At 41.2% G+C, this 21,822-nt stretch overlaps 1 protein-coding gene across 1 annotated transcript in view; it reads left to right on the top strand.

Annotated features, from left to right (window-relative positions):
* Positions 1-21,822, top strand: part of ptprdb (protein tyrosine phosphatase receptor type Db) — an 89,616-nt gene that overhangs the window by 19,551 nt on the left and 48,243 nt on the right. The window contains exons 2-4 of the mRNA XM_087177365.1: positions 6,701-6,850; positions 18,182-18,327; positions 20,745-20,886. Of these exons, the coding sequence (XP_087033491.1) occupies positions 6,766-6,850; positions 18,182-18,327; positions 20,745-20,886 (373 nt within the window). The 5' untranslated portion in view covers positions 6,701-6,765. The remainder of the gene's footprint in view (positions 1-6,700; positions 6,851-18,181; positions 18,328-20,744; positions 20,887-21,822) is intronic.

Raw genomic sequence — 21,822 nt, 5'->3', positions numbered from 1 at the left:
GCTCTCAGTCCCTTGCCTTATGTCTCACACACACACACACACACACACACAGACACACACACACACACACACACACACACACACACCTCCCACAAAATTCGAGTACAGTAGTACAATACATACAGCTGTCGCTCCTGGGTGCTAAAAGTAGGTGAATCACCCAATACAAAGGCAGTTTAAAATTCTCATGTCACAGCATGATGTCATTAGCTGCCGTCCCCACAGACACTGACACTGAGTTCTGTGTCTTTTAAAGATCAGCATTGCTCTTGAAAACATCCTCAGGGGTTACTTCTGGAGTCTGTTTGACTCTGTTTGTGTGCAGCGGGGGAGATGACAGATCACTGGTAATCAGTGTGTGCATGAGTGTATGTGTACACACGTGCTCAGTAGTCATATACATCAAACAAACACTCTCCCTCCAAGCCATTTGCAGCCATGTTTTCTTTGTTGTGCTATGCGAGAAACTGTTACATTTTTCTGGCACTTTTGCAAATCTTATTTCCATACTGCTTGTTATCTGTCTGCTATGAGCCTGTGCTATGAGTGCTAAGATTCCTCTGCGAATGACAAGGTGGCACATTCAACTTCTTTGGTAAAGCTCTGGTATCAGTTTAAGGAGCTGTTAGATAATCAAACAATGTTTCAATGTGCCATTTAAATTCAGACAGAGGAACGGCTGAGCTCAGAGGAATTTAAATCCTTTAGGGTACAAGTCAGTCAGGTTCTTAAAACAATCAGTGTCATTGCTGGCTCACAAGGTGACTGCAGTGGTCGGACAGCATTGTCAAGAATGAGGCACAAGGACAACACACTCATGGACTCAACATGTCTCAAAAATATACTTCCTGAGATCAGAGTCAAGACTGAGCGAAATGCTTTCAGACGAAGACAAGACTTTTCACTTCTAACACTCTAGTTTGGTTCATTTGGTTCATTTCATTGACATTTTAGAAACAAAAATAAAATTTTTATGATGTCATCCTGCATTATCAACGCTACTTACTTGGACCCCACTTTGGGAAATCAAATTTTGGTGACTGACAGTTTATCTCCACAACACACCTGTTTTAACTCCTGTTCACTTGCTGATTGGTCAGGGGGGGGCAGGATTCCCACACTCATGGTGAAGCGCATACATGTTTCCATGGTTACCAAATCATCTTGTATACAGTATGCGCAGCTAGAGATCAGTAATAAGATTACTTTATTGACAGTTCATGCAAGAAGATGGATTTAGTAATAGTTTATGTCTTGAATTTAATAGTTAATTAGTAGTCAATTTGAGATAAAATTATGGATACTACATTAAAGTGCCAACTCTCTGGAGTGGCTTTACGGGAATGTAAGAAGGAGCTTTGTGTGAACTATAACTTTTTTAATACATGCGGCCCAAATTTCAAGGGTTCAAAAGTATTGGTATTGGACACTTTCCTGCTAAAAGATATGTGGGCAACTGTGTGTCATTTCAAGATTAGTCGATGCACAACAAAGTTCACAAATGTCTCAGAGCTGACTGAGAGTTGCTGTTTAGATTGAGGAGTAAAGAGGTGACCGCATGTAAAGAAGATAATAATGATGCTCAAAAAAATCAAAATCTTATCAGAGATGTATCAAAGGTCGTTGGTTTTGCCACAAAAAAAAGCAGGTGTTCACAGGAAAAGTAGAAAACAGTAAACGAGCTGGTAGACCAATGAGCATAAGTCGTGCGGATGAGCGGAAAATCACTTGCATCGTGAAGAAAAATCCCCTCTATGACTGCACAGCAAGTCTCCAGGATGTAGGCGGAGGCGGGGGATGTTTCGTTGTCAATGATAAAGAGAAGACTTCATGACCATAACTGCAGAGGAATCAACACAAGATGCAAAAGCCTGGTGAGCTTCAAAAACAGAAAAGGCCTGGCTGCAGTTAACAAGAATATTCAAAAAGAAACAGGTGGAGGTGTGGAGCAAAGTTCTATGGACTGATGAAACAGAAATCTACAATCTACATCAAAATGATGGAAGGAACAACTCGTGACCCGAAGCCACCACCTCATCTGTCAAACATGCTGGCGGTTCTGTTATGGCTCGGGCTTGTGTGGCTGCCAATGGAGCTGGCATTTATTGACGGCCTCACTGCTGAGGAAGCAGCAGGATGAACGCAGAAGTATACAGGAGCAGTCTGTGTGCTCAGATTCCGCCAAATGCATCAAAACTCAGTGGACGACATTTCATCATTCAGCTGGACAGTGATCCAAAACATACAGCCAAGGCAACCAAAGAGCTTTTCAGGGTGAAGAGGTGGAATATCTTCGACTCGCCAAGTCAATCACCTGATCTCACTCTTGACTGCGCTGCGCTCCATCTGCTGCAGACCAGGCTAAAGACAGAGAGACCGCACAACCAGCAAGAGCTGAAGGAGCCTGCAGTGAAGCCCGGGAGAGCAGCACCAGGGTTGATACAAAGCCTCTGCTGAGGTCTACAGGTCAAATCCTTGCTGTAGTCATTCACTGCAAAAGACTTTATACTAGATGTAAAATATGATGATTTTGTTTGACTTGTGTATTTGTCCAGTTACTTTTCAACCTATAAACATTGGGCAATATGTGTTAAAAGGGCTGTATCTCCAACACAGTTCTTTTTAGATCCATGTAAACCCACTCAAGGATATTTGACACTGAAATGGAGAATCCGTTATTTTGTGTCAAAATGAATGTGCTGGGGTTTTGCTTTCACACCACAAATAAACAGCCAGAGTTCAGTCGACAGCCATCACACCAGCCCACGTCAACTGAAAGAAATGAGCAAACGCACCAAACCATACAAGTTAGGTGTAAGAACACCCAGTGTCCATCGAAATATGGTCTTGACCAGCCTCGAAGACTTCAACAGTCAACAGACATTTTAAGAAACTTTTATAACTTGAGCTCAACGCTACCCTCAATAGAAAGAAGGAGGACACAAACCTTGTTTTTCTCACTCGTCTTATCTTGTTTTTCGTGCGCTATGATGCAACAAGTATAAATGGTCTCTCCATTGACATTTCTGTCAGTCTGCCACTGTTTCAACAGGCCAAGTAGAATAAGTTAATTATTATGTCTAATTGCATTTGATGGCTGAGCTGTGGGGATATCAAATCAAATTAGGATAGGTCTACTCTGGGTTCTTTTCCATGGCACACAGTTTGCCTTTAGCTATGCTTTTTAGGATCTGTCTTTTGTCTTGGTCTCTATCTTTCTCAACATCCCTTCCAGCTGTACTACGCCTTCGCTTTATAGCCTATCCTCCTCTCTCTCTCTCTCTGTCTCTTTCTCTCTTTCTCTCTTTCTCTAATCAACCACCCACTCTTTTTCTTTTTTTCTTTTTCTTTCCAATTTTGGATCTCATTCTGTCTTCTAATTTCCTTTTCCCTTTTTACTTTTGCTTCCTCATCTTGAAACTTTTCAGCCGAATCTCTCAATAAATTGTTTTTGCTTTAGCTCTGTGGCAGCTGATAATGTACCAGAAAATGTATTACCGTCTAAATGGGACAAAAATAAATAAAAGCTGTTAATCCAATAACTATGATTAATGGCATTTTCTTTCTGTTGATGATGTAACTGGCAGTTTTTAAGCTTCGTGGGTATAGATTTTTCAAAAATATTAAACCTGTTTCATATTCATTGTGCGACAATATGAGTTTTACTTTTTTTTTACACATTCAAAGGGACAAAATTTAAAATTTTTACAGGTTTTTTTTTTTTACAGACATTTTCCAGTTGTTACTGCAGTAACACTTTATTTTGTTTTTCCCTTCATTCTCCTGTGTGTCTCATCTTATCCTCTGTTCTCACTCTTCCTCCTCATCTCCTTCTCCCTCCCAACATGTCCCTCTGTCTGTCCTGTGAAAAAAACATAAGCCCGTCTGTCACTCTTTGAGTCAGTCTTTGTTCTGTCAGAAGCTATCCCAGAGATAAGTGTGACTGATCGCTGCAGGCCCAGGCAGACAGACAGTGTATAATTGAGTGATAGGGACTAATGTAAGTGAATGGCTTAGAGCCGACTGTGATCCACAACAGCAGCAGAAGCTCCGGCACCAAGGGAGGCTTTCTGTTAGGCCCTCGGTAATACTAGCAACAACAGCTACCCAGATTACAATCTGGTGACTACCTGGCTGCGATTGTGTGTGTGTGTGTGTGTGTGTGTGTGTGTGTGTGTGTGTGTGTGTGTGTGTGTGTGTGTGTGTATGTGTTTGTACGGCTCAGGTTATCTTCTTTTTGTCTTCTTTCCATCCGCACTCTTTTTTCCCCTCTGTTTCATGGCTCTGTTTACCACTCTACTTTCATTTCTTCTCCCCCTACACACCTTTTCTCATCTCTCGCTCTCTCTTTCTCTCTCTCTCTCTCTCTCTCTCTCTCTTTTCATCTGTTTTTCTCCTTCTTTCTCTCTCTCCGTTATCTTAGCTCTTTAATTAATGTGACATGCTGTGAAGTGAGATACTAAATAATGCAAGCTTTTCCAGTGACATTGAGTCAGCCGGAGTGATTAGTGGCCACACACAAACATGTGCGCATGCACACACACCAAAACAGATGCCCTTCTTTATCAGTCATCTGCCTTTACCCATATTATTTTTTCAGCAAAAAAAATTTTTGGCTTAATTAGACAAATATGCATATGAATGCTCTGCTGAGAATAGAGTACCTGTGCACATTTAATTGCACTAGCATTTTTCCTATATTTTCCAGTAAGATTTACAGTTTAGTACAGTGGGTAGGGGTTGTGGTAGTGTTAGCACTGTTCACTAAAATTAGTTCAAAATGTAAATATAGTGGTTAAAAACAAATTTAAAAAAAATAAGAACTTAAGTAACAACAAAAACATTACTCAGTTTATAGGAAATAAAAAAATATGGTAATGGCTCCTTGAAAACAAAGAAAAAATGTAAAATTAATACCAAGAAAAATAAAATAGAAAAATACAACTGTAATTTCCCTGGGTTGTGGTTAGATACACTAGGAACCTGAATTTTATGGCTTTTCATGCTGTATTGCTGGGTTCCCATATCCACTGTAGTAGTGTAAATCACAGCGCAGAGGACTTAATTTGTGCAGAGAGAGATCTAGGTTATCCCAAAGCAATTGTTTCGGACCAAACCAAGTGGAAAATCCAATGTGGGTTTAGTTGTTTGCTGCCTTGGCTGCAGGGATGCTAAGAGCTCTGGGTTCCAGTGTTCTTCTACCCCCACCCCCCTTGTCTTTTTTTAATCAGATGGCTTGTTCAGGAGTGGAGAGGATTAAGACTGCTGCTGCTGCCACTGCTGATGACTCTGTCCAGTTTTGGAAAGCCCACAAACACATGCACGTAGGCACGACACAGGAGCACACGGCTGCAGGCGTCCACACACATACACGCGCGTTTACTGTATGCAAGTAATTTAGCACAGGCACAGTCAGCGTTAATATATACATGCATCCACATACACTACAGAAGCATCAACATATGCATGAGCTACCCCATATGCATGCACATGCAGCACAGACCTACACATTCATTCAAGCAAAAATGCACATTATACATCTAAACATGGTCTCTCTCCTGCCTCCGCTCGCTTTCAGTGTCTCTCACTCAACACCGTCAGCTTCTGGACAGCAGCAGCGATCTGCCATGTCTCATTGTGTCACGTGATTTGAGCAGTGAGATTTCTGACACACAGACTGACGCCTGTCTCTTCTAATGCCAGACACTCACACCAGGCACTGCAGATGGCAGGGAGACAGATACATAGACAGACAGAGGGACAGAGAGAGTGAGAGTAAAAAGGCGGAAAAAAAGGGAAAGAGGAATCAAAGAAGAAACGATATGTGGATTTGAGGATGGAATATTTGAAATATTCAGGAAACTAAAAACTGCAACAAAAAAAAAAAGTTAAAGTAACAGGTGTGTGAAAGGGACGAAGATTGGGGAGTGGAAAGAGGAAAGGACCATTGGGAGAAGCAGAGAGAGTCTAAGGAAGGAAGTGAGCTATGGATGAAAGGATAGAGACATTGAGCTGTATGTTGATCCAACATTGTGTGCAACATAGCCAGTAGATAACACCAGTCAGTCTCCTCCCACTTTAATCTCCCCATCATCCATCAATCCCTCACTCCATCCTTCCACCCTTCCATCTTAAAGCCATTCATTCCTCTTCATCAATCTGAAATCATGCCATTTTGACGCACATTTGGAAGAAATCCGATATTGAAGTGCGGCCTGCTTTGTAGATTGTATAACGGATAAAAACTAAAGCAAGAGAAATTGAGGCCATCGCTTACGTGGGAGATTAAAAAAAAAAAAAGAAAAAAAAAGAAGAAGAATTTTAGAAGCCGACTGATGTTTCAATGCTAAATGTTTGCCATAAGTTGAAATTCATCAGCTACTTTGTGAACTCTCACACACGCACACACCAAAACACACCTCCGGCAATGAGTGTATGGTCCTAATGAAGCGAGAAGAGGAGAGGCAGCTGCATAACCGGAGTGTTAGAGGCCTAGAGGGAACTCACACACTTCAAGTCTGTGTGTGTGTGTGTGTGTGTGTGTGTGTGTGTGTGGGTGTGTGTCAGTGTGTGTGTGTGTGTGTGGTGTGTTTGAGTGTGCACACAGACTATATAATATCTGAAACTCTCTTAATTTGGACTTTGGAAGGATGCTAATGACTACATTTTTCTTTTCCCCTTCTCTTCTTTCTTTCTCCAGGTTGTGAGGGCCTGTTTCTATCGTCCTGTTGTACAGTGAGGCAGTGAGCTCACGGCGGATACAGCATGCATGTGTCGACATATCCCATGATGCACTCTGCCAGTCCAGGCCTGCTCCTCCTCAGCTTCCTCTTCCTCGCTGACGCTGACTGTGAGTCTTTTCACACTCTGACCAAAATAATTTACGCACACAGACACACAGACACACACGCACACACACACACACACACACACACACCCATACAAAGACGTGTATATGCATCAAAAGAAAGTGTTAAATTATACACTACGTAACTTTTGAACACAAATACTGTTTGTACGTAGACACATACAGGGTAGGAATGACCTGATTTTCTTTTATACTCCACTCCTGATATCACATCCCTACAGTACGTGTGTGTTTGTGTCTGTGTGTGTGTGTGTGTGTGTGTGTGTGTGTGTGTGTGTGTGTGTGTGTGTGTGTGTGTGTGTGTGTAGGGTAGCAGGTTTGATACAAGGCCAGCTGTTTTTGTCCATCCCAGTATTACTTGGCATGGATAGACAGACCACATATGGCAAATCAGATAATTTCCCTACTGCTTGTGTGATTGTGTTCATACTGTGTGTGCATGCGTGCGTGTGTGCGTGCGTGCGTCCGTGTGAAATCTCTGATTGTGACTAGTCCAATGTATTTCTCAGTGAGTAGGATTTGAATATCTTGCATTTACACATAAAGAAAAAACTTCAATGATTAATTGTTTAGCAAAATTATTGCAGAATTATTTTCTGTTGATTGATTAATCAATCAAGGGACTAGTTATTTCAGCCCTAGTTTTAATCATATTGGGGATATGATGTTTACGTGTGTATGAATAAAACTTATAAATGACTTTATTAAACAACAACCATAGATAAAACCAACCACAGATAAAACAATGAAAATATCTTTTATTAAGACAAAAAAAAAACATGCAAATACTCTCGCTCAGCCACACATCTCTATCTGATTCTAACGTTATCCAGTTTTTTGATCATCTGTTTCTGTCAAGTATCTCTTTGACTGCTCAGCATATGAGACACTCTTTTTCTGTAACGACTGACTTAACTCACGTAGGTGTCTGGCTAAATTTGGTTTCTCCATCTTATCACCCATGTTAATGGGACTCAGCAGTGACAGGCAATAGTCAGTTCATCCTATATTTAACAAGTGCCAGACTTTCATTTTTTTCAGCATATAAATCATTGCTATATTGTTAAGCAGACATTTTTATTTTTCTGGCTAACGACAATTTGAGTTAAGCTGAAGACGATGATCAGGAACTTAGGTAAATAGTTTACATGCTAAATTTTCTTTTGTGCTTCCTCAGCTACCATATTCAGTTTATCCAGGTGTCTGAAACCAGTATATGATGTTTACACATGCAAACATATGAATGAGTCAGAATAAACCATTACTGGGTTGCTAGAGTGTTTGCAAACGTACCTAGTATTATTAGTGTCTACCTGTATGACTTCCCATGCAGTCAATTTGTCAGGTTGACCATCAGCAGTGAAGATTTGAATCATAGTGTCATAGTGTTTTGGGGTGAGTCTAAGGATAAAAGATATGAACACAGAGGGAGAGTGTGTGAGAGCTAAAAGATGGGATAGACAGAAAGGGAATAATAGAGGAGAGAGATGAGGAATGGAGAATGAAGTCAGAGAGCTCACCATGCAGACTGTTAAACATCTGGGATAATGGTGATAATGGTATCTAGTAGAATTTTCATTTATATTTGTTTTAAAAATGCTTCTCCTGTATGTGTTAATGTGTTATAAGAAAAGAAAAGAAAAAAGGAACAATGAGCAGATAAACCCTGCAGCACACACAGTGTGGGGTGTTTGTTGGAAAGAAAATGCAGTGTCGCTCCAAGCTAATGGTTGTGTGATGCTGAACATATATCATCACCACCCTGTAACACACACACACGCACACAAGCGTATGAACACACAAGTATAGGCTTGAGGGAGCCATTCCCACCCAGCAATGTTTTAAAAGTCCACAGTCACACAGAGCCCAGTAAAAGCACACACATCCACAAACCACTCTTGTATTCCTTTCAGCCTCCTGCCCCCTTGTCCCCTGTGTAAGTCCCAGGGTCGGCCAGTGAAGGCCCAGTCATCCATCAAAACGATGATGCTCCCAGACTTCCTCTATGAGGGCTGGGGGAGCAGCACAAATATAACGAGGGTGGAAAAGATTCGTAGTTTGTCTCCTCTGTCTATATTTTTCTTTTTTCCCCTGCCCTCGTCTCATTGGCCGTGACTTTCTCCATTGCTCTTTTCTTGCCCGCTCTCTGCCTCTTCTCGGCACATCCATATAATCTGGTGAGAAAGGAGGGACAGAGGGCTTGAGGGGGGGAAAGGGAGGAAAGGCTGTTCTTTTCTCTTTTTATCTCATTGTGTATGACGTGCAATGCCTCTTTTAATATCAACAGTGGGGACTCAGAGATTTGAATGTTGAGAATTCAAGCAGAGGCTGCTGGGATACTGACGTCTTTGCTGCTCATCACATGTCTGCGTGTGGTGAAATGTTAAATGCACTCTGAAAAATTGCTTTCAGTTTCTTAATGGGAAATGAATGGAATACATTTTAAGCATAATAGTGTGTCACAAAATAGAGGTTACATTTTAGTTTACTCCTCTATGTCAACGCAGTGGTATCATTTTCATTAAACTTTGGAAACACCATCAGCACACACACTTTTTACACAAGTTCCACCCATATACACACTATTGGACTGAGGGTATTAAGATGTAATCAGATGGAACAGTATCCCATGTGCATAGTCGGAAACCTTGCATGACACGGCGCCATATGTGCATTCTGCACACAGCCACTGGTGTAACAATACAAGCAGTCCACTGAGCTTTGCGTGTGTGAATGTGTGTGTGTTTTTTTCAAATTCCCTCTTTTACTCTCTTTTTCTCTCCCCCTGTCTCTCGCCACCATTTTTTTGTTTCTCAGTGAGCTTGTGTGCGCGTGCGTGCATATGACATCTATCTGGTGGATTAAGAGTAATGCCCTGATCCTGTCGCAAACTAGGCCACTGCTCCATGTACGCAGTGAGATGCCCTGTGCGAGAAGCTGCCTCTCTCCGCGTGTCATTCAGGGCGATGGGAAACAATGCAACAACAGGGTTTTTTCTGCTGACCCTCGTTTGCCCCAAAACCAACAAGCTGTCGTCCTTCCCCTGGCAGCTTGAATGTAACAATAAAAATTCCAGCTGAAATACAACTCCTTGTGTGTGTAACAGAACTCAACAAAACGTCTGCTCCTTCACGGGCTACAGTCGAGGAGGCATTGCTGAGTTGCAACCCAGCGCTTTAGTAAGCAGACTGTGTATTTTCAAACCAAGCAAGAGTGGTTTAGGATTCTGCCTAAGGTGGCTCTTGGTAATGTGAAACTCTTTACCCTCAGCTTGTATCACATCATTTATGTGTTTTAAAAGCTGTGCATTTCCAATTTACTTTTTTTTCCACAAAGCTTGGTGTAAAAAAAAAAAGAAAACACAAAAAAAAACTGAGGCATCAATAAAAACTTAACCAGTTTTTCTCAATTACTGAAAATGTGACCTTTTCATATATGACATATAAGGCCTGTGCACATTGGAAACACAGAACTTGCTGCTGTGGTGACTGATGGACCTGTCAACATTCGACAACATCCTTCAGGCTGACTGGAATCTGAAAGGTGGTTGGGTCAATCTACCACAATGACAGCACCGCTACTTTTGCTTACTTTGGGACGGACCGCACCGGACGTCAGCAGCTTAGACAGGAGCCCTCTCTGGTTACCGTCAAGTATTTCATTTAGCTTTCCCTCAGGTGCTAAGTTCAAGGGTCTGAGGTGCTAGAAAAAAGCAATGTCTTCTTCCACAACACATTGCATTTTACTTTTCATATTGTGCCCGCTAATTTATCATTTCCAAAACACACTTTTTTGAACGTTATTTGCCTTCAGCTCAGGTTCTAGTATATTTAGTTCTAACTGCAGTGATCAGTGTGCAATTCGATAGGCCCTAAATCTGCATACAAAGCTTTACACAAAGTATAGCTTCGGTTTTAGATTTGATGCAATTCAATTCGTATGAAAACATGCCATACTTTTGTTTCATTGGGTGAAACTAAGAACATAAGAAGGCAAACAACCTGCAATACATGTAATGCCGTTATCAAAGATTTGTGAGATCAGGCATGTGAGTAAGGGTTTGTGTTCAGTGACACGTGCATATATATATGTGTGTGTGTGTGTGTGTGTGTGTGTGTGTGTTTGTGTGTGTGTATGTGTATAAATATATATATATGTCTTTGTTAGTATGTTTGTACTTGTCTGTTTTATATGTATATATATGCAAACGTGTAGTGCTAAGGGTAGACAAGCGATTAGATCGTGATAAGTATCCAGCTTCATGTGAGCTTCATGGCTCCTTGTAACTGATGGATGAAGCTCTCTCAGGATTCACTGGAATGAGATGAAGGGTCTCAAAGGTTAAAGGTCCTTGCCCTGGGGATTAGTTAAGGGTGTGAAACAGAATCAAGCCGTTTTTTAGATGGATTGTGTTTCTTTTCTGTGATTGATTGGTATTGCCTGACTCATTGAAAGAGCAAAGAAAAGGCAAGATCCCTGTTGACATTACTGCCCATAACCACAGTATGAAATGTCAAAATGTCAACATTTGCTCTTGGCAGTTTATGATCGAGGCACTGAGTAATTTCTCCTGTGGACTGGGTAGTGATGATCAAATGACCAAAAGCCCTCCAGTGCTACACTGGTCAACATGCTGGTCAACTCTTTCGAGATAATTTCAGCATTATCTTTTTTTCTGTCAATTCCTCCTGACATTTGGTTTTTGTAAGGATTAAATAAATGAGATTTTACGTTTGAGCTTTAGAATTGCAGGAGGAGACCTGACAATATCTGTACCCTGGTGGTGTACAGCTCAAAAAATATATGGGAGGTTCACTTTTCCTAAGTCTAGGGTCAGGCCAGGAAACATCATCAAATTCCATGCTGAAGAAAAATGAATTTAGCAAGTTCTCTCTGCTGTTAAACTAATAAATGGGTCATTTTTTACCCTTAAGACATTGGGAGGGTTAACACGCTTAGACAGCGCTTATTTAAAATCGGAGGGGAAAAAAATCTGTTTTGACACTGCAGAAAAATCTACAGTGATGTCGAGTAAGGAATACAAGAAATGAGAATCACTCTAATCACGCTGAAATTGTCCTTTAATTTCCTTATTTTTAATTAAAAAGGCACTTATGAACTTAACTAATTTCAGTCATTATCTAAATAATTCATGGTATATTTTATGGAATAATTTATTGTATTGTATTGAAATTCAGCTCCAGTGATGATGTGCCAGCTCATGCTCATCAAGAATATGACATTAAACCTTAAGAATGAAATACCTCATTTAAATGCTTGACGACCTCTTTCCATCAACTCCAGTGCAAATATCTTTCCGTAGACGGCGACAGAAATGGGTCACATCACAAACATTTCCAGAAGTCATATACGCACAAAATTAAAATGCCAATCACGGTTATGTTATTATTTTAACCGTTTACTGCTGGTGTACTGACATTAGGAGTAGTCGGATGTTAATATTGTGGTTAGAGGGCATAAAATGCACCTTTGCGTCATTAGTCTCATACTCAGTTTGTAGCACAGTGACCCTTTGGTCCCTCAATAAGTTCTCCATCATAACCTATTAACGTCAGCCCGAGAGTGAGACGGATCGGGCTGAGAGAAGGACTTTCCATGTTGATGAGAAAGAAAATGAAGCCGTTCTGCTGCCGAAGCTTCTCAGCGTGCTGCATCACTGACCCACAGCTGAGAGGCTATTAGCAGCTAGCATAGCTGTGCGCCCATCCGTGAGTAACAGGATCTGACTAGCGTTAGCTTAGCATTAGCTTAGCAGTTGCACCCGTGTGTGAAGAGGACTGGATAGCGTTAGCTTAGCTCTAACGTAGCTGACCACTGGTCTGTGAGTAATGCGCCGCAACCAGCACTGAGAAAACCCTCTGTTCATATTTATGGGAAGCCAGCTCTGACCCAGTAAAGTTGTGTACCCAGTGGGTAGCCCATGTGTTTGTAATGACCTGTGTATAAAAGAAGACCCTATTTGATTAAATCCTCCCCTTGTGTTTCTAACAAATTAACCCTGATTAACTCGCCACTAGTCAGACCCCTGGGGGAGGAATGGTGGGTAAGTGGCATGCTAATTGGACATGCATTGGCATCAGCAGTAAAAGTGTATTTTATCTTATGCTATTGCATCAATGTAAAAAAGATTTTGTTAGAGTGATACTTGATGACTGCAGATCCACAGTATATGCCACAATGATGTGCTACATGCAAGTCTCAATCATGCAATTTAATACGGGAAGAAAAATAGTTGGAAATACAAATTTGTTATAGAGGACCCTCAAATGGATGGACACTTAAACTTTGTGAAACTTGAGTAACATCTTATCTTAAATGTGAAGTTTCATCAAAGGTTACGGCACTTAATTGTGTATAATTAAATTTTCTATGTTGAAGTAGCCCATTTTGCCAAATGTTTTCCAATTAACACTTGTGTGTGCTGCAGAAGGATGATAGCTGTCTCTCTGTGTTTATTGGCCCCAGTAATCCAATTTCATTTCCAGGACGAAAGCGAGCAGCTGATAATTTGCTCTTAATGTGTCGGTTTGATGTTAATGTGTTTTAAGTTATGGCTCTGGCCAGCTGCCCACCCACTCTTGAGGCTGACTATCATGACCCTGGCTCAGGCCCTGATATTGGCCTCGTTCCTCAACTTGTCTAACAAGCCTGACTCAGTTCTCATTTGGGGAGTCATCAGCTAACCACCCACTACTACATTCAACACTATGCAGCTGGATCTTTCCCTGGCAAGGACCGTAAATTGCTCATTACATGCCCAACTATCGACATGAACACACACACACACACACACACACACACAGGAAAATGTGAGGCGCAGGCACAGATGTGATCAAAACTTCCAACGCACAGACTCTAGTACTCACAAAAGCTATTCCTGCACACAAACACTTGTCCACACAAACTCAGGATCATTATGAACTTGTCCAAGGGGGATGCGCCTGATATCGATCTGATCAGGAAGTTCAATAACCATTTATCCCCTTCCTCCTCGGAGGGATCATCCACTATTTAACCTGCGAGCAGAAACGGCCAAGCGTTCAGCTCAAACATACACACTCACACACACACACACACACACACACGCAGGATTAGCTACCATTAATGTCTGGGCTTCCCCATCTGCTCCTTTTAGCCAAAACTATTGTCTTTTCCAAATGAAAGCTCAGCTTTCTCATTTGATGATTTCATCCTTCTTTTGTGATCCAGCATCTGCTTCACAGTTTGTTACTTTTTTACCTGCAGAATCAGGCAGAGTTAGTCCATTTCATTCTGTGGAGTCCTTTGCTTTTTGCTGATGTGATTTGTTTGGATAGGTCTTCTTCATGCTTTATTATGCATCAGACCAGCTAGGTAATTGAGGGGACACCAGATGAGGCCCGAGGGTGCACAAATGGCAACATCTTGCAGAGTTTTACAAAAGATTCATAGGAAAGAGTTCAGATCACCGAGCACAGTGGCAGCCAAAATAAATTACACAAACGTCTAGGTTAATTATTATTTTTACAGAATCATTCTTATTAGCTCATTATATTAGATTCATTTAATCATGAAAAATTATCCAGATTTCTAAGTCTACATTATCATCAAATGTGGGACCCCAAAGATAAAACACACATTTCACTCATACGTGTGTTCATAAATTTCTCAGTGCCATAAAAAGCATGAAAGCCCCTAATTTATCACACCTTTAAAGTTCTGCTTTTACAACCTGAGACTTACATCTTTCCTGGTGAGTTCCATCTGTTTTCCCCTCCCAAATATGTACTCTCCATTCTTAGATATATACTATTTCCCAATCTTAATAGAGTATATTCGTAAATCATACTCCCTGAGGGTTTGTGCTAGCATCTGTTCTTACAAACACAATCTCTCTCTCGCTGTGTCCCTCTAGGTTAAGACAGCATCTGCCAGCTACAGTATGTCCCTGTAGTCTCTTACACAGTGCCATTAGCTTCATTTAGTCTTGCTATTTGTCTTTTCAAAGCGCTACTCCACTGAACCTCCATCACCCCATTACAGTTTGCAGGTTCATGTAAGGAGAGTTTAACCAAAAATGGTGTCGTGAGTGTCCGCAACAAAACACAGTGTAGTGGTTGGGGGAGAAGCACAGCAGTGTGCTTTCAGCTCAGTTTTTACCTGATTATCAGATAACATGTTTGTGATACAGGTATGATCACTCAAATTTTTATTTTAGGGCTCTATCGTTCTGTGCTATTTCCTCTATACCTTTGATTTTAAGTACCAAAAAGACATGAAGATGATCTTTCAAAGTTTATCACACGTCTTCAGCTGTGACTCGAAAGTGGTCCGGAGAGGGGAGCTGACTTTATAATCCCTGCCATCTGTTGTGTAGATCAGATCCCACTGTATGGCGACCTTTATGTAGGCCAATCTCAGTCCACCCCACACAAACACACACACACACACACACAGACACACACACACCAAGAGGGGAAAGATTGCCACCGTCTAATTCCATCTAAATCCCTCTCTGTGGACCCAGTTATTGGTTTCCCCGCACTTCCATCTTGGGTCATATTAAAGAAGAAGAGGAGGGCTGTCAGGAGTGCTTGGCGACATGCACGAGCACCTAAGCCTTTGCCCCTGAACCGAACCAAGTTCTTTCCAAGTTTTTTCCAAGTCCATCATCATTTTTGATTTTATATCCATGAAATGATGAACCTGCAGACATCCCCATTTCTTCCCCTTAAACAACTCCAAATATCGAAGTGCCCTTTTGAGCTTTAACCCCCCCCCCACCTCCACTCTCCACCCCCACACCAACCCAAATGTCAATGCTTAATCCTACCAAGCAACACAACCAAAAGACCCTGATGATCTTGGCAAAAGACAGAACAGTTAGGACACAGAGAGGGAGTAAAGAAGAAGAACAAGGATAGAAGAAGGAGCACAGGGAGGATGATTTCCTTTTTTTTGGGGTGGGGGGGGGCAGAGGGTAAAAGAGAAAGAGGATGAGAGCCCATAAAGAGAGGGGAGGAGAGAAATAAGAGAGAAGAGGAATCGCGAGAGTGAGTTGGGAGAAGTGCGGAGCATACGGTTGCACCCCCCTCATTAAGTCAGTCAGTGTGACAGGAAGACTTATGTAACACCCCAGAGATGGAGGGAGGAGATGGAGAAAGAGTAACAAGAAGGAGGATGAAAGAGGGAGCAAGGAGAGCAGCAGCTGTGAAGAGATGGGAAGAGGGGTGGGGGGGTTGCTTCAGTGGCAAAGAATTAGGAGTGGGGCAAAGAGATAAAGGGGCAAAATCTGAGAAAGCAAGAGCCTAAGACAATTAAACAGCAGATATATGAAGAGGGGGATTGGGGCTAGAGAGATAAAGAGAAAGGGGGAAAGATAAAAAAGCAATTGAAAGATCCACCGTGCCTTTTAGTATGGTTCTGCTGGCTTTACACTTTTCATTTGTTTTGTGGGGGAGAGATTAGCAAGAGGATTAAGAGAGCGATTCTCCCACTCCTCATTCTTCCTGTTTCCCTCTCTCTCACTCTCTCTTTCTCTTGTTCTCTCCGTCCGTCTCGCTCTCAGATGGGCACACGCACATTTGCTCCCTCACTCATGCACCACGCACATGTACAGTAGGATGGCATGCATGTACAAACTGCGTGCATGCAGTAATAAACATGTTAGGGTTAAAGCTGATGGTTTTTATTACTTACGAAACTACTATTCATTACTTATGAATCCATTGATCAAATGTGGTGTCTTCAAACAACGATGCAAAAGCAGAGAACGAAAACGATTAATCAATTATCACAATTCGTCGGTTGACTTTTTCATTTGACTGACACATCGTTTCAGCACTGACGTACTCACGCATTCTCCCATACACATACATGTGCATGGTTTGTGTATACGTAGGTAAACTGGGATATGCGAGGATGAAAAGTAAGCAGACATATATGCACACACTCTCTCTCTATCTGTCTCTCACACACACACCCTCTGTTGTATTCAGTCATTGAGGTGGATTTGGCCGTGAGCCAGTGAGGTGTAGAGGTGATTGGGCAGCTTGGGGCTCTCTGACCATGTTTGCCAGTACATCTGGCTCGTTCTCTCTCTGTCTCCCCCACACTGTCTCCCCCCTCTCTTTCTCTCTCTCTCCAATCCACCTCATGCTCATCTTCCTCTCTCCCTTCACTTCCGTTGTTCGTGCTTTTTCTCTTCCTTACCCATTCTGCTCTCCATCTGTCTCTCTCACTCATTCTCTTTATCTCACCCGCGCTTCTGTTCTGCTGTCCCCACTCTTTCAGCACACTCTCTCTCTTTTTCTCTCCTTTTCTGAAAAGCTTAGCTTCTCTCCCTCTCTCCCTCCCTCCTTTTAAACAGCAAAAAGCAATTTCTCTCCCTTTGTCAGGGCAGTTGGCGGTAAGCCCTTAAGTAGGGATTTTCTGGTTTGGCTGGAATGCCATTAGGCGAGCTGGCGGTGACGTGCCATGACTGACGTGCCGAATCTTTTTGATGTCGTGATGTCACAATCCAGCGGAGGCTGTGGTTATGATATTGTTGGCGTCCCCGGAGCGAGGGGTTTTAGTGGTCATGTCAGGAGTAAGTCTTGATAAATCCTTTATGGCACAGAAATATTAAGCTTCTTTGGTGGTACAGGGACAGAGGAAAAAACATGGTGGAACGTGCACACACGTGTACAGAAAAAAAAGACGCACACACGGACATAAAGCCACCCACATGCACAACTGCACTAAAAGACTGATATACAGGTGCACGCATACTCCAAGAATGGGCTCACGCTGTAACACACAAACACACAAAACCTGCCACGCCATTCAACAATGTTCTGATCTATTTTAATACACGCACGCGCACACACACACACACGCACACATCTGGCATTCCCCTTTCCCACACTCTTTTTTTAGTACAGCAGTGGTCTAAGTGTTGCAGATGTGTGAATGCCAGATTATAATAGTATATTAAGTGGTACTCTGGGGCTTAAATGCATTTAAAGTAGAAAAACACAATAATCCATCACAGAATGTGTACATGTACATTATGTGTGAAGAATCATTAATATAGTACTGATGGTGATGTGTTGTCCTATAGAGCATTGTGTAACCCATCCATCAAAACTTCATCTCTTATGCTTTTCACGGGTACATACATGCACTCACTCACACACACACACACACACACACACACACACGCACACACACACATACACACACACACACACACACACATGCACACACAGCGATAATGGTTTGAGCTTCACCTAACTTTTTTTTCACCTAACTCAATTGCATCTCTTATTACAGCACCCCCCAGATTCACACGAACCCCAGAAGATCAAACAGGAGTCCAGGGCGGAGTGGCTTCCTTTGTGTGCCAGGCCACGGGGGATCCTCAGCCCAAGATTGTCTGGAACAAAAAAGGCAAAAAAGTCAGCAACCAGAGATTTGAGGTATGCTGCTGAGAAATTGATTAAGGAACTCATAACCTTGTACCGGCACTGATTTCTGCTCATCCCAGAAAGTGAACTGAAACTGAAATGGGAATGATAGAGGTTCGTGGAAAGCAGCGGTGTCACAGCAGCATTAACTGCTGCTAATGCTGTCAGTTCTTGTCATTGTTTTTCCTATTTTATTTGTGAGCCTTTCTCACAGCAGACATTTTGACTTAAAGCTGACTTGAGCTGAAATAATTGGTAGATTAATCAGTTAGCCAATCAACTGAGCGTTAGTAGAGAAGATTGATACCAGTCTCAAAACTGTTGATTAAATATGAAGGTGGAGCCAGCTAAACAAGATATTTGTGAGCTTTAGAGATGCAAGTAGGCTTTTCTTTTTTCTTTTTTTTTTTACCTCTGGGCAGAGCCAGACCAGCTGCTTACATGTTTTCAGTCACCTGCTGTTGGCTGTAGCTTCATATTTGACAGAAGGGTTGATGTACGCATACTGTGCTTCTTCTCATCTATCTCATAAGATGGAAAAAAGTAAAAGTAATTCCTCAAGCACAAATTCCAAGTATTACCTAGTACTACTTCTTAAATTTGTGTGGATTTGCTGCTTACGTGATAGTAAACTGAATATCTATGGGTTATGGAATGTTTGGTTGGGCAAAACTTTTGAAGATATCACCCTGGTTTGTGAGGGTATTGTTTCACAGTTTTTGGACATTTTATAGACCAAACAATCCGTTTATGAAGAAAATATTTAGCAGATTTATTAATAATCAAAATAACTCTTAATTGAAGAGTTAAATGGCTCCTTTACAGTGAGGGTAGCCAGTTCCAGAGCTCTGGTAATGTGCATGCAGACTCAGTGGAATTTTCCTAAATGAAGCAGGGCCATCATTAATGTTGTTAGTTACACCTGGGCTCTTCCTTTGATGACAAACCAGAGTGTCTTGCTGTGAGACGAGTGTATTGTCTCTACTGTCATTACCGCAATGAAAGTTGACATTTAAGCCAATAATGAGGTTTGTGTTTTGTTTTGGGTACAATAGCAACAGCCCTTTTCTGGGATAACATGAACACCATCTACCACCATTTTGCATTTAAAACCAAAATTGTGTTGTTAAAGATTTGATCAGTTTACCTGCTTTTCTTCATTTGTTCTCCAAAGGTTATACAACTATGTGAAATGCTGTCTACTCCAACCCTTTCATATGTCAGATGATGCCTTGGGCTACAATATATGAGATTCTTATATGATCAGCCTTATTAGTTTCCCAAAGGCTCTAACCTTTGATTTATTTCCCCACCTTACTTGTCACTCTTAGATAGAGATGTTGAACCAGCCTCTCTCCTAGCCAGTCAGTGTCACCCTGAGCTCAGGGTGCTTTTCCACTTTAATAAGCCAAGTTACCTCCCAGGTTTAAGTTCATCTTGGTGTCTCCCTGTTTGTGATTAAATCACTCGGGGAGATATTTTATTTTTAATCTACCCTGTATACGCTCTGACGACCAACTGTATATTTCTCTCTGCTGTCCTGTCCATCAGGAGTTGTTGTGGGATTTCTTTTTATTGGATTTCAGTCAGTGGAAACCTTCTCAGAATTCAGAATCCAGATCTACTACATGCATGTATTAAACTTACGCAAGAGTATTTATAATGTACAATCCAGTACTTCTGAAAGATTTAAAGTTATTACATATCCAAAATATGCAAAGAATATGAGACATAATCAAGTACAATTGTATTCTAACTATACTAATCGATGGACTGCTTGTCTGGTGCCACCTGAAATTTATTTTAATATGTCCATTGATTGATCCTAGACTGTGGCTCCGGGCATGCCTAGTGGCTATGGATTAAACCTGACTAATGCTCTCATTTTTCCCAGGCTCTACCCCCTCGGCTTCTTCTCAGTAAATTAAAAACTCGGAAAAGACCTTCAAAAAATGTTGTCTCTGAAAATCACTGTTTGTCACTGAGGTGCAAACAATGTTGAAGGTAAAATGAAAACCAAACAACAACACAAGTAAGGGCCCAGTACTTCAGCTCAACATTTAAACAAGACTGCTGCTAGTATATCTGTACCACGGTTCAATATTTTACAGCCTGATGAATCGAGAGGTTTCTTAAGACTTGCAATATCGCATTTTGTGGGGGTCGCGGAAAAGAAGCTGTAAAAACAGCACTGACATTATTTTTAACACACAGTTTTTTTATTTACAAATCCAGCATCTTTAGCAAATGCAACTTTAACTCTCCTTTTAGCTCTGCTTTGGTCTCCACCAACTTTTTGCTGAGGCTCAACAATCAAACCACCACAATCCCTTTCACTTCACGCATCATTTGTTCCAATGTTATTTTAAAAATACAAATTTTAGCCGCTTTAATATCTTTATTTATTAATTTTTTTTTACCACTAACAGGTAATAGAGTTTGACGACGGGTCTGGCTCGGTCCTGAGGATCCAGCCACTGAGGACCCCCAGAGACGAGGCCATTTACGAATGTCACGCCTCCAACTCCGCAGGAGAGATCACTGCCTCCACCAGACTAAGTGTGCTACGAGGTCAGTGTCAACACACAGAGCAGCCATGTTTCCATCTAGCTGTCAAGCGCAACTTTTAATTGCTTTGAAGAAAATTACATAAATTCATAATGCTTCATTCTAATGGCCTTTATTTAATATTTATGAAATATAATGAGTTAATAAATTGTTTATAACACAAATCATCTATTTGTAAATAGATATAAGGGCATTTTTAAGTGTTTATTTTTCATCAACTATAACTGCACCTGTGAAGCATCCTTTTCTGTAAACAGATAATGACTGATTCACACATTTATACATAACGCAGTTAAAATCATATGATAAATGTTTTATATGAATGTTGTAATGTAGTTATTCATCATATTTATGATATCCGACTATTTCCATGGTTGAGAATAAACCTTTGAGCTCAACATGTCTTCATGAGTTTATAAATCTTTTTCACACACTGTGAGGATTTGCTCTGGTGATCTGTAATGTCTGTCATTCACATTATGTAATAGTTCATATATTCTGTTTATACTCTACTTATGGATGCTTCATGAGAGTACTAATAATTGACAAATATAGTCTATAAGTGTGTTATGACATAAAGTTTATTAACTTTTCATACACTTATGGTGTATATATATACTTTTTTAAATCCCTAATGGGGGAGTTTCTTAAGGAAAAAAATAGTGTGTGTAAAGGTACAACTCCAGTAATTTAACATCAACCGACCCGCTCCTCTTTCATTCTGACTGGTAAAGTTTAGCTTGTCTTGGAGACTCGTAGGATGCTCTTTTTTTCCCAATGTCGATATATATATAAATTTTCAAGTGTAAGCCTGGGTCCACGGCGGTTGATGGTTTTGTTAGCAAGAGTCCATTAATGCAGATAGTGATGTTAGTGTTAGTAGAGTCCATTAGGAGAACATTATGTACCGGTAGTTTGAAGCTCAAGAGTGTCTTAGTG

This window comes from Seriola lalandi, unplaced genomic scaffold (genome assembly GCF_002814215.2).
Source record: "Seriola lalandi dorsalis isolate HSWRI2012SDOR001 ecotype SW California unplaced genomic scaffold, Sedor1 jcf7180002054591, whole genome shotgun sequence".
NCBI lineage: Eukaryota > Metazoa > Chordata > Actinopteri > Carangiformes > Carangidae > Seriola > Seriola lalandi.
The sequence above is the reverse complement of the archived record's forward strand: the minus strand, read 5'-3'. Positions and strand labels throughout refer to the sequence as shown.